The 18,802-nt window shown below is 31.2% G+C and overlaps 1 protein-coding gene across 1 annotated transcript; it reads left to right on the forward strand.

Moving 5' to 3' along the window:
- Positions 1–1,725: 1,725 nt before the first annotated feature.
- Positions 1,726–15,951, forward strand: LOC136271659 (uncharacterized). Its single transcript, XM_066072044.1, has 7 exons — positions 1,726–1,772; positions 3,376–3,486; positions 3,678–3,876; positions 10,323–10,430; positions 10,523–10,649; positions 15,125–15,237; positions 15,725–15,951. Exons 2-7 carry the CDS (start codon positions 3,388–3,390, stop codon positions 15,751–15,753), a joined length of 675 nt encoding a protein of 224 aa, XP_065928116.1. The 5' UTR covers positions 1,726–1,772; positions 3,376–3,387; the 3' UTR covers positions 15,754–15,951.
- Positions 15,952–18,802: the final 2,851 nt, after the last annotated feature.

The following is an 18,802-nucleotide window of genomic DNA, read 5'->3' on the forward strand; positions in this document are numbered from 1 at the left end:
TGTAAATAAATTAAGTGCATTATTTCTAGTCTATGTATTTTAATGAAAATACTCTTTTGAAATGAATTTTAACTACGGATCTCGTGTCATTATATATTGATATTTACTATTAGATCTAAAATCTCAAATTCTAACTTTTTAAAACTGTTTATATATTTCAGAACTTGCAATTTTGATTTTATTAAAAGACTCAGCTGAATTTAAAATAAAATGTCAACAGTTTGGTTTGATTGCATCAATGTTTTTTATAAAATGTCTATTTTTGTGGTAAACTTGGCTCATAAATTGGCGACAGTGCACCGGTTCTGTTTCGGTTTTGTTATTTAACACCTGATTGCACATTATGATATATATGATTTACTTCTTTTATCGCTTGCGCTGCTTAGATTTAAAATATTCTGGCCCAGGGTTTTTATGTTTGTTTTTGGTTTGAAAACAATGCGTTTACCTGTATATTTAATGTTAATTTTATCTTGGCTTGAAATAAGTGCGGACACTTTGATGATTACATTAATGTTTAACAATGTTTAATAATAGAGGTTACAGGGGGTTACGAGGAAAGAGAAAGATGCCGGACAATGCTGTTAACCTGTGTTGTTTCCCATATAACAATAGTTTACATATTAGTTTTCAGTTACGTGAAAAATATCACAGAAGAAATATCTAATTACATGTGCATGTTTTTCATTGCTGTAAGTTGATCGTCCATTGAAAATCAAAGCGAGGTTTAGAAAAAAAAGTGGGGGATCCAGAAACCGAAACTACCAAAAAAAAACAATAAAAACAATTACCTCCTTCCTAGTCATAAGCATTTATATATTATTACTATAGCAATAAAAATATTCGTTAAGCGCATTTTTATAGTACATTTTTTTTCCTAAAAAATATGTCCATGTACACTTGTATGTTTAAGCTATCATATTCACTCTTTAAAAAAATATTAGTTCAGAAATGATTGAGTTAGTTATCATAAAAAAATTATCAATTTTATTTAATAATAAAAATTTTCAAAGCAATTTTTATTTTATCCTTGCCATTTTTTGCATGCATTTTATGTTGTGTCTAGCTAAGCCCATGATTGATGTAGGTGTTTGTATCATTTTATACGATTTGTTTTTAAAATTCAGTTTGAAAAAATAATTGCTGTAGAATCACTAATTATTTTACCAGACATATTAATATATATATTACCACCTTCCGATAACTTACACACCATTTATTGTCATCCTGAAGTGTATATAAAATTTATTAACTAACTTACTATTTTTGCACAGTTTAAAGAAACAAACATTAATCAATGAACCTATATCTCTTAATGAAAAAAAAAGTCTCTTCGACTATAATAATGCATGTATACGCCCCAATTCTTTTGTATGCATGTATACATGTACAATTCTTAACTAAAAAAATGTTTTGCATAACGAATGGTTGAAACTAAGACCAATTGTCGAGTTGAATCATTTCATCCGAATAAATATATCATAACAAAAATTATTGTAAATTAATCACCATACATAACAATTGATTTTGATGAAGGATGGAGTTGACGTTTACTCAGACGAAATTCTTATTACAATGAAAGACATTGTAGAACGTCAATTTCAGTTTAACTCTACTAGGTCAACAGTCATTATCTTTTTGAGTTAGGATCATTGATTATTTTTTTTTAAAATTCTCTCCACAATAGTGTAGATAGTGGTACATGTAGTTGCTAATTTCAGAATTCCGGCCAATTGGATGTGGATTATCCCAACCTTGCCAATATTCCACATGTGAGTGGTTAACTATGTATATTTTATTTGATATCTTTAACCTGTATTTATTGCCTAATATGTGCGATTCCAATGTAATTGTATAAAGAAAAAAGATATTTAGTTAATTTAAGATACATAGATAACTCGTTTAAATATCATTATACAAAAGCATTTTAATAAAATACTACATTTTATGAAAAGGATCAATAGTATATAACGAAAAAATTGACCCATAGGGTCGATATTGGTTTCTGTCATTACAATTAAACGCACATCGATTTCCGTTCCATTTTTTGATAAGTTCTAGTTCCCATAATATATAGTGATTGAAAAAAAGTTCGGAATCCATAGTCGTTGAGTATGAGTTATGGACGTTTTTTTTTTACTTTATTATCTTTAAATATTATTTTCAGTTTACTTTCTATAATAAGATGCATGTACTTTATATATATGCGTAAATTTATAACCAGGGATATAAGCAACTATCGAAAGTCTCTGACGCGATTTCAAAGGTCGTTTTATGCATCAATCTTTTTCTATTCTATTGAAAACATTACACAATATCCTTTTCGCAGATAGCTACTGTTGCTTATATGTCAACTATCAATATATTAAATAATACGGGTGTTGAATCTTTGATTATAAGCTCGGAGGTCAAATTTGAATATAGTTTGTCCCAAGATATCCTCGATTCACATTTAGCTTAATTACTCTATATTTATAAAAACCTAAGAGTTCAAACGATGTTTATTCAATAGTATGAACATTTTCCAAGATTTCTCCGCTGATACGCCCCTTAAGCTTACCAAGTTTCAAAACGTGGCTAAAAATGTGATGTCTAGGGGGATTGTGTATTGAAGCGAACCCGGGTGATAACGTTAAAATATTTTGTGAGGTATTCCGAGTGGCTTCCGAATGGGGAAAAGATGTAAACAATCCCTATTATAAATTTCCGTAAGACATTCGTTTTCGTTCCTGTGTATTTTTCCGAGTGAAAAAGATAATGTGTCAAGAAAGTATCTTGAAAATGTTCCCTGTCATCGATTTCATTTGCATTTCTTTCACAGGTAGGTATATTTTTATTAGAAATCGGCCAAATGTGCTGCATAAATATTTGACATAGACCATAGTTTAATTTTCCCAATCAGGCTAGGTGTGAAGTTGACAGTCGATTGATTATTCCAGGGCGACCAGATGCTAGATGAAAGAAATGGTAATTCATTCTTTGTGTTGCATTTTGAATCTGATATATAATGTAGTTTCTATCGATCAAAACTGGTTAGGACTGGGTCGTGTAATTTTTAATCATGTCCGTTTCGAGAACGCTGATTCACACTGGGTTTGCTTAAGAAATAGGGGTGAAAGTGCTCCGTGGATATAATTATTTGGTACAACATGACATTGTGAAAGGAAGGAAAAAAAACTAAAATCATTAAGTGCCCTTCCTTTCCCTATCTTGTCTGATAAAAGTATTTTTAAAGACAGGATATACAAGTAAGTACTTTGGGAGATAATATTATCTACACGACACCAATATATGTATATCTTACACTACTAAATATCTTATGTTTAAAAAAAAAAAAATTCTTGATGATGATTTTTTTTTCAAAATGTATTGTAGATTGCAAAAAAAATGGATTTCAAATTAAGGATACTGTTGTCTCCTCACTGCGTCTTACTAATTTCTTTCGCTATTGGATTAGCAGCACATCGGGAGAAAAGGTTTACAAAGGTGCGAATTCTCTATTATTGGTATTTTGGTCACAAAATACACGTTTAACTACGAAAAATCAACCAGGATTATGAAAGATAAACACTTGTGAGAGCTTTTGCTTTTAAAATCTAGAAGAAAAAAAAATAAATAACATACACAGTGTTTTGGTTAAAAATATATTTCAACTGTTGGGTTATATTCATTCTCAGGATGATATTTGCCACGAGACACATTCAACTCTTGAATTTGTGGCCATGTGTCCAGATAGTGAACCACTTAAACTAAAGCATTCCAAGAAAAAACAGTGTCATAGCTTCCCGGCATGCAATGGAGGAACATTAGTCTATCACTGTGTTAGATACAGAGAACGCTTAGTAGAAGTATGTGCTCCAAGACATGTTATTACAGGTAATTCCTATATGATATTAGTTTTCCAGGGAGTTTTGTCTATCTTAAAATAATTGTGTTGTGCAATACAAAAACGTAAACTGGTGTACGGTTAAGATTTTATTTTTAAATGTTAACATTTGTTATGTTTGTTATCAAAATATATACGATTTTAATTAAGGATGATATTTACAAAAAAACTAAGCTTTTCAACCTTCAACAGAAAAGGTCGACAATTCATCCATATTCTGAAATTTACGCATAGAAAAATAGGTGCATGTACTACTAGATAAAAATGGTTTCTTTGGTGAATATTAGAAAATCATCATATTTAATCTTGTATTAAAAAAATAATTATCTATCAAAAGCTGCTTCTGTAGCTTATTCAAAAACAGATACAGTAGGTTTAAGCTTTAACATTTTAAATGAACTGCTAGCCTACAACTAAAACTGCATGTTGGATTCAATCACAATGTACGTACCATATTCTTTTATGAATACTAATTTCGTGAATATTTATTTAGTATATGTTTATAGAATGTATGTAAAATTACCCCTAAAACGATCTCTCTCTCTCTCTCTCTCTCTCTCTCTCTCTCTCTCTCTCTCTCTCTCTCTCTCTCTCTCTCAGAACGATCATTAACAGAGAATATCTCGGTCGACGACACTCATAATTATCAAGAAGCCTCTTCTGTAAGATAGAAAATTGGCAGTGTTGTACGGTTAGACGAAGCCGTGTGCAATTTACAGTCAGTTCAAGCATATCTTTTGCAACATACACCATAGCATAGCATAGCATTGAAATCTCATAGCATAGCATTGGAATCTCATACGTACGTTATGCCGGATTAAACAGAACATGGTAAACATATCTTCATACATTCTGTCTTTTCGCAAAGTTTAGTTGCTCAAGTTTTTGTCAGTTTTAAGGTCTCATTAAGGAAGTTTTTTGTGTCGGGACCGGAAACGGACAAACAGAAGTGATTTAAGAAATTAAAAATGAATATTTTAGTACATTTACCTACGGTACATAATTGTTTATCAGAATGAATAAAATATTCCATGAAAAAATCTTAAAATATAAAAACTTCATTTTTAGCTCACCTGAGCTGAAAGATCAAGTGAGCTATTCTGATCACGTTTGTCCGTCGTCCGTCCGTCTGTCTGTCCTTCCGTCTGTCCGTCCGTCCGTCTGTCCATCTGTAACATTTTGACATTTTCTCTAAAACCGCTTGGCCTATTTCAACCAAATTTGGCACGAAGCATCCTGATAGTAAGGCGAATATGCAAAAATGAAAGACCGATCAAAGCGGAAAAACCCTCAAAACTGTAGAAAAAGGGGGGTGCATTTCTAAAAATCTTCTTCTTAAGAACTACTGAGTGAAATTCAACGCAATTTAAGATAAATAATCCTTATGGAAAGGAAAATATAAATTGCAAAAATTAAGGGCAAATCTATTTCCGAATCTGAGTTATAACGAGAAAAATAATTGGAAGGGGTGGGCTTCGATCAGTTTATAACCTCGGGTTCGGTATTCCATACCTCAAAAACCTCTTTGAAGCGACCATTTTGAACGTATGAGAAATGGGTCAATCTGACAAAGATGAATTTGGTTATTGTGGAACAGTTTGCGTGCGAAAGGAATATTTAAAACATGCAAGTTACATTAATGCCAATTTTGTGAAGTTAATTGATATTAAATGTTCCAATGCGTTGACATTTTCACCTTGTGTGGAAGCATCCTCAGGTAGTGTTGATTCATTCTATTTTGTTCAAACCATGATATCAGGGGTAGAGTGGGGCCACCATTTGGTTAAAATTATATTGGTGCGTGTAATTTGGTACGATCTCTACGTAATGGTTGATTAATGCAACATGTTCTATTAAGATGCTCAGCAATTTTAATCTTAAAGGAGATTATTCTCGCTGCTAGAAATATATAACTAAAGTATATATATGATGAAAAATAAATTGAGTTTTTTCTTTGTTTTAGTGCAGTTTTCTCTTGTTTTAATTGTTTACAAATTCCTAAAATTTTTGCTAACCTGAGAGTCAAGCTTCGATTTATTAGCAATATACAGAGCTTCGCGCACAATGCTACTATGTGTTTGTACACAAAGCTGAGGTCATGCTTTAGTTTGTTTATATTTTAAATGCAGCTATACTGAATAGAAAATACCAAGTTTAAAATCTTAAGGTGGAATAACACACATGGAAAAAGTTACTCGAATTAACAGTAAATTATTTGAATATAAAAGATATTATGATTAATAAACTGTACATATGTCAAAAAAGCGAACAATTTGCAGTTTTGGGATAAAAAATAAATATCTAAAAAATTCAATTCAGCAAAAGGCCCCGGTGTATTCGAACTCAGGATGTACAGATCACAAGCCCAACATTTTAACCACCCGGCTATGAAGTAAGGTACACGGTTTGATAAAATAACGTAACGAAATGTCGTTTCGATCAGAGGTCAGCCATTTTGTGACGATGTGTTATGCCACCTTAAGTTGAATGTAATGTACTCATGTGAACAAAAACATGACTCAAACAAAGCTATGTATCTTGCTTATAATTCTACGATTGACGCTGAAATTTTGGTTGATCAATAGAAATGTCTTGCTAAAAGGATGATATGCTGTAACTGCTTTCTGGTGCCTCTTCTTCAACGATGAATTGCATAAAATCTACACAAAGTTTTGATAGTTTTTCGAACACAAGTAAATAAAAACGACGCATTTCAAACAGTTTCCATAGTCTTGACACATTATTATTATGAGGATAAAAGCATTATCTGTGTTCTTAAAAATATTTGCAACAAAAATCATCTTTGTTTGTACACATTTGTTCTTTTTTTAATATAGATAAAAATAATAGATGGGCCTTGGTACAATAGAGCGACATGCCTGTCAATACATTAATTTGTATTATAGCTCTTTAACATATGTGACAACATTCACAGGGCGAAAAACAATCTTTAAGCAAGTCCTTAAAGGTGGCGTAAAGGTGGCTTAAAGGATATACAATCTTTAAGCCATCTTTAAGTCACCTTTAAGCTGAGCTTGTAGGTCCTTAATGTCCAAACTTCTTTAAGTTACCTTTAAGCCACCTTTAAGCATCTTTAAGTGGCATTTACGCTCCCTTTAAGTTGGCTTTAAACCATCTTTAAGTTCCCTTTAAGTCAAGTTTGATCAAGCTGAACAAAAAAAAAATATATTAAATGCAAAAGCTCTTTTATAGGAATGGGAGGGGGTCATGCGAGTGATAATATAATTTCCAAGGAAGGGGGGGGGGGGGGGGTTGTCCAGGCGGTTTTAATTGTCGCTCCATTAAACACAGATCGCTATCATCAGCACCGCTCCGATGGACACAGATTGCCGTTATAAAATTCTTAAAAATTGTTAGGGGGTTTCAAAATTATTGTTGGGGTGAGCGCAGTCTCTGTATCTTGATATGTGCATAAAACTAATGTATGTTTGTTTCCTATTATAAATTAATCGGTGAAAAAATCTCTCTCTCTCTCTCTCTCTCTCTCTCTCTCTCTCTCAGTTCATCCGGTTATTAAACAAAATAAAGATAATGATCCAAAAATGCATGATTTAATTTGATAATCGGTTTAAAGTTTTTATTTTTATTTTTTTTCAATTTTCATTATTTCTAACTTTAGATCTGCTAGATACATGTTAAAGATGAAAAGACTCTCAACTGCCTTTGTTATATCGGGCAGGATATTACTGCTTTGTTTATCTAGACACAGTTTTGTTCGTTTGTGTATATCTAATTAGAGTCTATTGTTTGCCCAACTTAAGAAAACCCCTGGAACTAACACAGAATATACAAGATATACACAATAGTTGTGTCGTGTGCCCAGGTGCATGTTTGTGTATATCTAATTAAAGTCTATTGTTTGTCCAACTTAAGAAAACCCCTGGAACTAACACAGAATATACAAGATATACACAACAGGTATGTCGTGTGCCCAGGGTTTCTAAAGGCGTTGAATCTTAGTATGTACGAGTATACGATCTAGTCTAGTCACTATGAATAAAAGTTAATTTACATTTGTTATTCATTTTCAAAGTATTATTTCCTAGCTCTGGGTTTTAAAAATGTTACGTCTACAGATTAACGATACATGTATGTAAGGGTAAAATCTTGAGGCTAATTAATTAATATACCGGTGATCATTAATAGGGGTTAATTATTTAAATATATGTATAAGGGAAAATATGTCACATACCCGGCCTGGTACATCATACAATTGTATGTACAAGTATATGTGTACATCATTTGCAATTGCCACATGCAGTAAATACGTCACCCGTTATTGGTTATATTGTTTGTTATAGAATTGATTGTTTAAAAATCATGTATACAATTAAATATTTAAACATACTGGAACGGCGCCGCGATCATGAAAACCGGGAAATTGCGGGAAATTGAGCAAATACCCTAATAGTTTCAATGCATTTAATAAAAGAAATTATTTCATTTTCTTTCTTACATTTTTATAGCTATAAATTAGATGAACGTATATCTACTCGGTTTAAATTTATTAACTAAGAAAGCCTACTAGTGAGCCTAACGGTTTCCATTTAGGTATATATATTTTTTTTCACTGAAGACCAAGTTCCGTATTTCATTCTAAATACATGCATGCATATAAGTTATAAATTAGATATAATTGATTGTTACAAACTGAATGGTTTGTCAAAATCTTTTTAAGTTAATACATTCAATACATTGATTCAATATCTACTGTTATATAGGATATAAAAACACCCGTAAATATGTAAGTTACCGTGGCGCAGAGGAAGTGAGGTGATGCCAGTAAACAAAGGGTACGGGGTTCAATTCTCGCCATGGGCGTTTTTAAAAAAAAAATTAATTTTTTTTTCTAGAACAAAAACCGTTTTTAATACCTTTTCTTTCATAAAGTTAATACATTTTGTTGGTAAATAAAGCACAATATTGAATTATTTTTTTTTAATGGCTTAAAGGTGGCTTAAAGAAGTTTGGACATTAAGGACCTATAAGTTGTCCTTAAAGGTGGCTTAAAGATAGTCTTTAAACTGCCTTTAAGCCATCTTTACGCTTTCTTTAAGCCACCTTTAAGCAACACATATAGCTTAAAGGTGGCATAAAGATCGTCTTTAAGCTACCTTTAAACACCTTTAAGCTATCTTTAAGGAGGACTTAAAGATGGTCATTCATCCTGTGATTTTTCAGTTAAGTTTGTTCTTCAGTCAAGTGAGTAAGGATATGAAACATCATACGAAATGAATTCATGCCTGGTAAGTGACAATCGTCTATAATGGAGAAGGCCAATTAAATTTTTCAATGTTTTTGATTTTAGGAATTGAGTGCATTCATTCTGATGCATTGGGGTACACTTCTCTTCTTTTACATATAGGATTTTTAAAAATACAATAACTATTGAGTAGTGGAGGGAGAAAATGTACATTGTAAGAGTTTGTCTGTTGTCTTGAATAGCCGTGAAACCCCCAAGGGTGTGTCGTGACAACTCTGATGTCAACCTGAAAAATACCACCGCGACCTTAAATAGCCATAAACCGCTTTGCGAAAATTCTAATATGATAAGCGGTAAGCGCGCTGTTGTCCAGACTGCTTATTATGGACGGAGAATTACTTGCCCATGAACAAGTAGATCTAGAGGTAGAAATACATACAAAATACATATATAATTAATGTAATACATTTGCGTACATGTAAATTTGTTCTTCCTGGGGTTTTTTTTATAATACGATATCAAACTGACTGAAAAAGTGTTGAAAGTCGATCCCACGGACATATATCGGTAAACGCATTTAATTAATATCATTTACCAGGTATATTAAACAGAAAAAGTTTAAATACTTCTTCACAAATTAATAAGATTAAAGAGGAAAACAAGAAAGAAAATAAAATCCAACTGCCAAGCACAGTTATCAATTTTTGAATGGGCTTTGGCAATTTTAAAGGTTTTTAAAAATACATCTAGTAACTAAATGAAATACCATTGATAAATGATTTTAAACCTACGCTATAAATTTAACAAATTAAAAAATATATCTTCTGTTATTTTAGATAGTTCCACTAATAATATGATATATTTATAGAATAACAGTTACGTGTAACTATCAAGTAAGTTTAAGTCGAGGGAAATAACTCGTATTTTAGCCAGATACTTTTGTTATCGTCAAGAACCCGGCGGTGTTGACTTGCTGTACAACCTTACGCGTGGGTATGCGGTTACCTGAGACACCAGTCCCAACTGCAATATGGACTGCGGGGGTGCGCGGAAAATACGGGATCCGCGTTGCCTGTACTGTAAATGATAAATCAAAATAATCCATATGATTGTATTATTTTAGTTCATTTTATTTCATATCAGCAAATATACCTGATATCAATAGAAAACGTTTCATATAAAAGTTAAACTCATTTTTTTTTTCATTTAAAGGAAAGTGTTGTCCTCTGTATGATGATGGGCTAGGAAGAGTCGTTGAAGATTACAACAGACCTTGTTCAGAATGTTCCTTCAGATATCAATCTGATGATGTTCTCAATTGTAAGTTTCTGAGTTTGTTAAATTCTAAATTGATGTTAAAGTACTTAAATCAAATTTATTTTAACTCATTCTTAATGGAAAACTAATTTCAGATCCAAAATGTTTAAAAATTTCATCAAGTCTTGATGGTACAAACGTTGACGAAAATAAAAGAACAATATGTGGTAAACAATTGGGACGTACAAAACGTGATGCGGTTTGCAGTAACTATGAATCAGGGTACGTATATTTATCAATTAGTACTGGTAGTGAAATTTTAAATTGTTAATATACACTCGTATATCTGTACTCGATATTACGTGCCTGGTTGATGCTTAAAAAGCTTTTGAGTTCGGTAACCTCTTTTTATCAGAACAATGATTAGCAGGAAGTTTGTTTTGGCACTTTAGACATTGATGTTGATATTGACAATTTTGTAAACAGCAAAAAACTTTTGATCATTTGGCTACTGCCCCCCAACAGTGACGTTTTTTAAACCAGTTTTTTTTGGTAAAAAAAAAAAAACACACACGTCCTTTTCAGCCATTTAATGACCCCCAGGACAAAATTGAAAATTCCGATACCTTATTGCGCATCTATAAGATACCCTAAAACATTTTCCAAGAGATGGTTTGTCTACTGTTGAAAATGTAGGAAGATCGAGTTCGAGGAATTCGAGTTTGTGAAAAAACTTCATTTTTTACCAATTGTTTGACACCCAGGACTAACAGAGAATTTTTGAAACTTTTTTACAAAACAACATGATACCTCAAATCAAACTCTAAGATTTCAGTCTGCTGCTTTATAAGATGCAAGAGTAGTTTGAGAAAGTAAAACGTGACAGACGGACGGACGGACGGACGGACGGAACAGGGTAACAACAATATACCCGAACTTTCTCTAAAAGTGCGTGTATAACAAAAAAGGATTTGTCATTAATAAGTTTTACAAAAAAGATTGTTGCTAGTCACATTTTGCGTAATAATTAAAATACTAAAAAAGGAAATGTTTTGAAGTCCTCGGGTGAAAAGTAAATATTTTGCTAAATGAAATGAGGAATTTTCCTCGAATGCAGTGTAAAGATTTCAATTTAAGGAAAAAGGGGAACGTTCCTCAGATGCTTTATACAGATTTCATGTAAAAAATAAACAATCAACTTGTGAAAGATTGTCTGACCTCAGATGCTTTATGTAGCTTTCAGATGAAGTGAAATGAGGAACGTTCCTTAGATGAATAGTCAATATTTCTGTTGAAGTGAAAAGAGGAACGTTCCACAGATGAAATGTAGAGATTTTAGTTTAGGTAAAGAGGAACGTTCCTCTGATGCTTCATAAGTTGTTATAAGAATAAGATGAAACGTTACTCATTTTAAATGTATGTGTACTGCATTTAAATGTCAATGATTCAGGAAAATTCCATGAACTGTAACTTGTAAAGGCTTACTTTTGGCAAAAAGGGATGTAAATGGATGCAGATTTGAAAAACAGGGTCATAAAAAAGGGAATTTTGATTTTCCCTTTTTGATTTGGATTGTGTTTACTATTATTATAAAACCCGGTAACTTTTCTTAGTGTCTACATAAAGTAAGCTAAGATTATAATAAAGTTTAAAGGTTTATTTACACCGTAACGAATTACTGTGTATAAATTGTATATATATATTAACATGTGTTTATATTTATTTACAGAATCACCTTTTTGTACATATTATAATAAAACATCCTGAACAAAGAACCTTGTCTTTATTATTTACTCGGTCACAGTAGTTTTACAATTGACATAAAAGACAACCCTGGGGGTTTGAATTATCCAAATATAACATAAACTGCATTGCTTAGCAACTGCATTTTCCTTTTTTGTGTATGAAGCAAATTTACTTTTTATATATTAGTACATTCTGCTTTGCCAGAAACGAAAATGATTGAATTAATTTATTGAAAATGGAGATGTTGTATAAAATATTTCAATTTGCTTCAATTGCATGTGCATATAAACAAACAAATATAATTTAAGACATTTTGCAAATTAACTACAAAATGCCTGCACCAGAGTAACTGCTTACACCTTTGGTATTTCAACACGTGAGATTTGATGTCCGTAAGCTATGATTGAATTTTAACTGATAAGATATTATTGTAAATTTATCAAAGGCCTACTTTCATGTTTGATAAACAAGCCCAAAATAGCAAAAATGAGAGTAGGGTGGTGGACACGCTTTGGCGGATCCAAGTCAGCGACAGTTTGCATAAAAAAATATACCTGCAATGATATGATATTGAATGACATGTAAAAAAACCCCCGAATATATTTCAATGGTAACGTTTTTAAAGTATACACAGAAGTTAAGATTTGAAATATGTTGAACTAATAAAATTAGCCAATTCGTTTCTTGAATGCGCGATTTTAGTTTTGATGGATAGAACGCTTGCGAAGCACGAACTCTGGCGAGAGAATGGGTTACAACTGTCTAAAACGAGGTAACTAAGAACGCAGTTTGACTAATTAACGTTATGGGGGGGGGGGAGGGGGGGGGGGACTAGTTTATCATGCATCGCGGGCAGATACCTTGGATCGGACATCTATTGCTTTTGTTTTAGATTGAAAAAATGCATGACTGATTAATGCATGGCGGAAGGTTTAGGGCGAGTTAACCATCGGGTAGATACCTTGGATCTGACAACTTTGGTTAAGAATATACAAATAGATATGCCTACACTAGCGTTTTTTTCATACATTTTTTATATAATGAGAGATTGGTAGTAAACCGAAAACATTAATGTGCAAACAATAAACATACTTGTTATGCATAAAACGGTTAAAGGGGGGGGGGGGGGGGGGGAGGGGCTCCCCATTTTTTACAAAACAAATTATATCTTAAATTCTTATTTGGACCGGTGATAAAAATGTTAATGTAATGTGACCTAAAGAACAACATTTAGATATACGACGCACTAAATATCTACCCACTGGAAAAAAATTAATCCTGCAACAAAGAAATTAGGGCCATGGACATATATATAAAACATCAATTTCATATAGATTTTTCATCCCTGTCCGCTCCTCTAAACATCTGGCCATGCAGTTTTTTATTTACGTATTTTTTAATTTATTTTTTAGATTTTTTTTTCTTTTAATTTTTTATTTTAATTTTAAAGGCTAAATACAGTATATACAACAATGAAAAAAATATGGTTCAGCATATTAACATTGTATCATATAAATGTGTTCTTCCCGCGCTTTGGCATGATATCATCTAGTGATAAGGAAAAAAGGATATGTTAATAATGGTTATAAAACAATAGGATCTTTAAGAGGATCAGTGCGAGGGAAAAAAATCTACTCTTTAATTTTTATTTTAAAGTTTATAATAATTTAATGTTTGTTTTCAATACAATTTTAATTTTTTTTATATTGAAGTGATACATTGCTTAGCATTTTAAAGAAAAAAGGTTTATGTTGAAACACATAGATTCCTTAACATACCATTGGAAAAAAACATTTTTTGACCAGCTTTTTCTTTTTTCAATTTAACTGTAACTAACATACAGCAAAGGGTATATTTTTTTCCGATCTAAAATATTTACTCCATATTGCTAAATATCATATATTAGGTTTTAGATGGAAAAAAGAGGGGTAGTGAACCTTCTTCCTGTAATCAATTAAATGATATACTGGCAATTGACCTGCATCTTTGTATAACCCTAACCCGCATCCCATCCCGCTCTCAAAGACGGTAAATTAGATTCATTAGTTTAGCAAATCATCGAACTATCAACAAATTAGAAATTAAATTCCAGAATTTGTGATTTATACATATTTTTTTAAAGTGTGTTCAGTTTTTCGATGCTAAAAAATGTTTATGTACCTTTATAACGCACTTTGATTTTTTTTTTTTCAAAGTGGGTTAACTTGGTCCCAAATTTAACGTACTGTGAAAAAAAAATTCAAACTGCGTTGATTTGGTCCAAAATTGTTTGTACGTAGTTTTTTCAAAATTTTTCAAATTTATCAATGCACATGAATGTGAGTGGAATAGCCTCTAGTGAGCAACAAAATGTCAGAAGATGCATGCATATTTCTCAGTAACACCAAATATGGAAATTAAAGGAAAACACATTAATGAATTGTATACATACAGAAGTATATTTAGCATACTAATTGTTATGCTTGAATTCAATAAACTACAAGAACAATTAACTTCAAAGAACAAAACATATGAACAATTCAATTTAATGAAGTTAATACATATTTCTTATATGCGTTACACCAAAAACTGTTTTCTTTGTATATGGTTTAAGATACTATTTTTATAGATATTTATTTAGTGAATTGCTGACTTATTTAACAAACAAGCAACATGATATGTCAAATACAAAATATGATGAATTCAATCTGATCGTATTTTTATTTGAAAAAGTGGTTCTTGAAAAAATCAACCTTTTTAAAGAATGGCACTGTACCATATTTTTATTCTTTTATCTTTTTCTCTCTCTTTTTTTTCTTTGATTTTTATCTTTTCTTTAGTATGTCTTGTGTTATAAATATTGAACATTTAAATTTTCAACCCTGATGTAGGGAAATGGCTAAAATAGGCTATGCCCGCTGCGTAATCCCATTCAATATATTGAATAAAATATTGTTAAATCAGAAAAATCGGAATGACACCTCACGAATAAATAGCCATGTGACAACAATATTCAACTTGAATATTTACAGTAAAATGGAGAGAATTGGTTCATCAAAGTACACCAATGCCGTAGCCTTGGTAGTGGCATCAGCAGTTTTTCTCATGGTGATGATAGGCTTGGGAACTTATTTGATTCGAAAATGTAAGTAAATCTTACATATATTAATGTTGATAAACAGTCTTGAAATCAAAGAATGTGAACATGACGTCATTTTTAAAAACATGTACATGTTAATACGAAATTCAAAAGAAGTAATTGTCGATGCTTATACCATTCAGAAAAATCACGGACCTTTTTAGCAATTTGAAAAAAAAAATGATAGGCATGATTTAAATATAATAATGCATTGCATGCTTTTGATTTATATTCTGAAGTTGAAGTGAGTGTGTAATTAAATTATTAAACATATATATGGCATGCATATATATATATATATATATATATATATATATATATATATATATATATATATATATATATATATATATATATATATATTTGGACGCAAATAAATGAACAGGAAAGACAGACAGTGGTAACCCTTGTTAACTTTGACCTCCTTACCGACTATTTCATGTAATAAATTATTACGAATAATTCTGAAATGGTTTATTTTTGTTTGTTGCAGCTGTTAATAAGAGAAAAGCAGATGGATAGCCTATAGCTGAAAGCTGTTTACGAGAAAAGTTGATGAATCAGGAGAAAAAATAATGACTGTACATGAAGAAGAGGGAAAACGAAACCCTCGGAAAATATCACATAAGACATTAGGCCAATGAATTTTTATTTAATTTTGTTATATATTTGTCTACTGTATTTAACGTAAGAGTTATCGTTTATAAATCTGAATTCACATTTTACGCTTATTGGTCACTAGGTTGTTACGTTTTCGATGTTACTATATTTAGATTGGAATACTCTTCGAACCTGTTTGGCAGGTTTAAGTATAATCGAAGCTTATTAGCGGGGTTGCCAGATGTCGCTTTATTTAGTACCTTGAGTAGTAAAACTTGTTTGGTTAGTTTGATGGCTTTAGAAGAAGTCGGGACGTACGCCGAGCAGCATTTTCGTGTATAATGAGCCCTTGCTCTATGAACGTGGGTGTGTCTCTCCTGCTGTGTGATCTCGGGAACATGTAGCCTGCGCAGCACTGTAAAGGTTTAGTTTGTGGTCGCACCGACCAGAAAGTACGGGAAATGTTAACTATCACATCATACAAACCAACAAGTTGTCAAAAATGCTAACACTGCACGAAAAGTCGCGTTTAATTTCACCTTAAATGCAATTTAAACGTTACGATTATTTAAAATTTAAGTATGTAGTACTACATATTGTGTGCCCGAAAACGTTTAAAAATAATTAGCATTTAATATGAGTTTACTGGATTCCGTAAAAGAACAAATTTAATAATGTCGGAAAAATTGTAAACTTACTCATACGTACAGATTTAAGTGTTCCGTAAACTAACATTATACCTCTTGTATATAAAACGTATAATTTTCATTAAAGATGCTCAAAAAATTAAGTTTAATGGATATATTAAATTTGTTTGGTTAATAAAATTTAATGTTGAATTTTAATTCATTATTTGTTCTCGTTTAATTTACATTTTACATTATAAAACTGTCAAAAATTAAATTATATACGGATATCTTAAACTTCCTAAAACATTCAAATAAACGCTTTTTGTCGTCTTACATTATACCTCTTGTTTATGCGACGATAATATTTTGATTAAACCTGCCAATATAAACTGGAATTGTATATATTTTAAGTCATTATTATTTTCGTTTAATTAAATAATTATACCACCGCATACATCTTTATTTAACTTCAAACATCAAGTTGTTTTCTTTGAAATTGTTTTTGCTATCATTTTTGAAAATTAAAATCACACACAAGTCCACTTAAGATTCGATTTTATTGCATGTTAAAGTCTCAAAGATGTAAAAAAAAAAAAATACATGTATTCTTACAGAGCAAAACATTTCAAAGTTTTAAGCATAAAAGTCACAATTTAGAAAATTACAATAAATACGTCATGATCAGATACATATGGAATGGATGCCATTACAATTTCTGATATAGTTCTTAAAAAATACTTAGATAAAATGTCCAAATTTGGAATTGTGAAATGCACATTTGACTTTATAAGCAAATGCAGGTTCATACACATTAAATGGAAATAATGGAATCTACATGTATATGGACTAGTAGGAAATAAAAACACAACTGAAACAGACCCATAAAAATTGCTGCATGGTCTGCAAATAACAAATTGTAGTTTAACTTGCGTATTTTCATATACAACATAAATTACGAGACAAAATCAGTTTTTCTATATAATGCATGTGGATAAAGAAAAGCAATTGTTGAAAGTTGACAATACTGAAGTAATCAAATTTTTTTTACTTATTTACTGGTCACTAAAATACATACACACGAACACACAAATTCTCTTTCCTAGTACATGTATTTTGAAAATAGCACGTTTTCATAGAAACATACATACTACATACATACTCTATAGTTCATAACTGCAAATAGATAAGAGTTTCCATGAAAACCACTTCAGAGAAGATATATATTAACAATCATATTATATGAATAGAGTTGAAAAAACCCTATATATTTATATATATGATGCATACAAATACCAAATTATACTAAATTGAATGAACAAATTGTTCAATAATAGGATGTAAATGTGCATCTCTAATCTCTAATTTTAAACACTTCATGTGATTTAAAAAAAAATCCTTAGGTTTTACGTTATAATATTGAAAATTTATTATACAGAAAAGAAAAATACATATTCTAATGACCAGACTATTCAGTTAACATTTTGGAACATATATAAAGTAATTTTAATTTCCACAAACTTTCAATGCAATCAATACCGTTTGATTATCAAAATTTGGCGAAATGGTAAATTTAAATCATGGAAATTCAATAAAATACTTCGTCTATCCTAATAAGGTCTGGAATAAGATCAAGCATATGCATGTACAAAATTTATAAAAGTTTTGACACTAAAAAAATTCAACTCAATCTTACTTATCATAAAAAGAAAACAGTTTCCCCAATATTTTACTCAGAAATGTCTTATCAAGTCTTGTTTATTTCTTGCATCTGTAAGAAACTGACAGGGAAGCCTCACTCGCCCACAAGCAAGAGCAAAAGGATCGGTCTGAGACACCACCTTTCTCTTACTTGGGTATCAAGATCTGCAACTTACTGCCAGCAAAGCCCTTTCAAAATACTTTTTCATTGTCTCCTGCTTAAAATTCACTCTCAATAAAAATTCTTCTAGTCTATCCTATTAAGGTCTGAAATAAGACCTGGCATATGCATGTACAGAATGCAAAATATAGTTATGACACTATAAATATTTAACTCAATCTTACTTATCATAAAAAGAAAACAGTTCCCCATTATTTTATTCAGAAATGTCTTATAAAGTCTTGTTTGTTTATTCCTTGCATCTGTAAGAAACTGACAGGGAAGCCTCACTCGCCCACAAGCAAGAGCAAAAGGATCGGTCTGAGACACCACCTTTCTCTTACTTGGGTATCAAGATCTGCAACTTACTGCCAGCAAATTATAGAGCTAATTAAGCTAATTAATTATATAAGTGAAACTTGTACAAATATGTAGATTAAAATAACTTGAGATAAAAATTGTATTTTTTCCATAAATTTTCTAG

This window comes from Magallana gigas, chromosome 9 (genome assembly GCF_963853765.1).
Source record: "Magallana gigas chromosome 9, xbMagGiga1.1, whole genome shotgun sequence".
In the NCBI taxonomy this organism is placed as follows: Eukaryota; Metazoa; Mollusca; class Bivalvia; order Ostreida; family Ostreidae; genus Magallana; species Magallana gigas.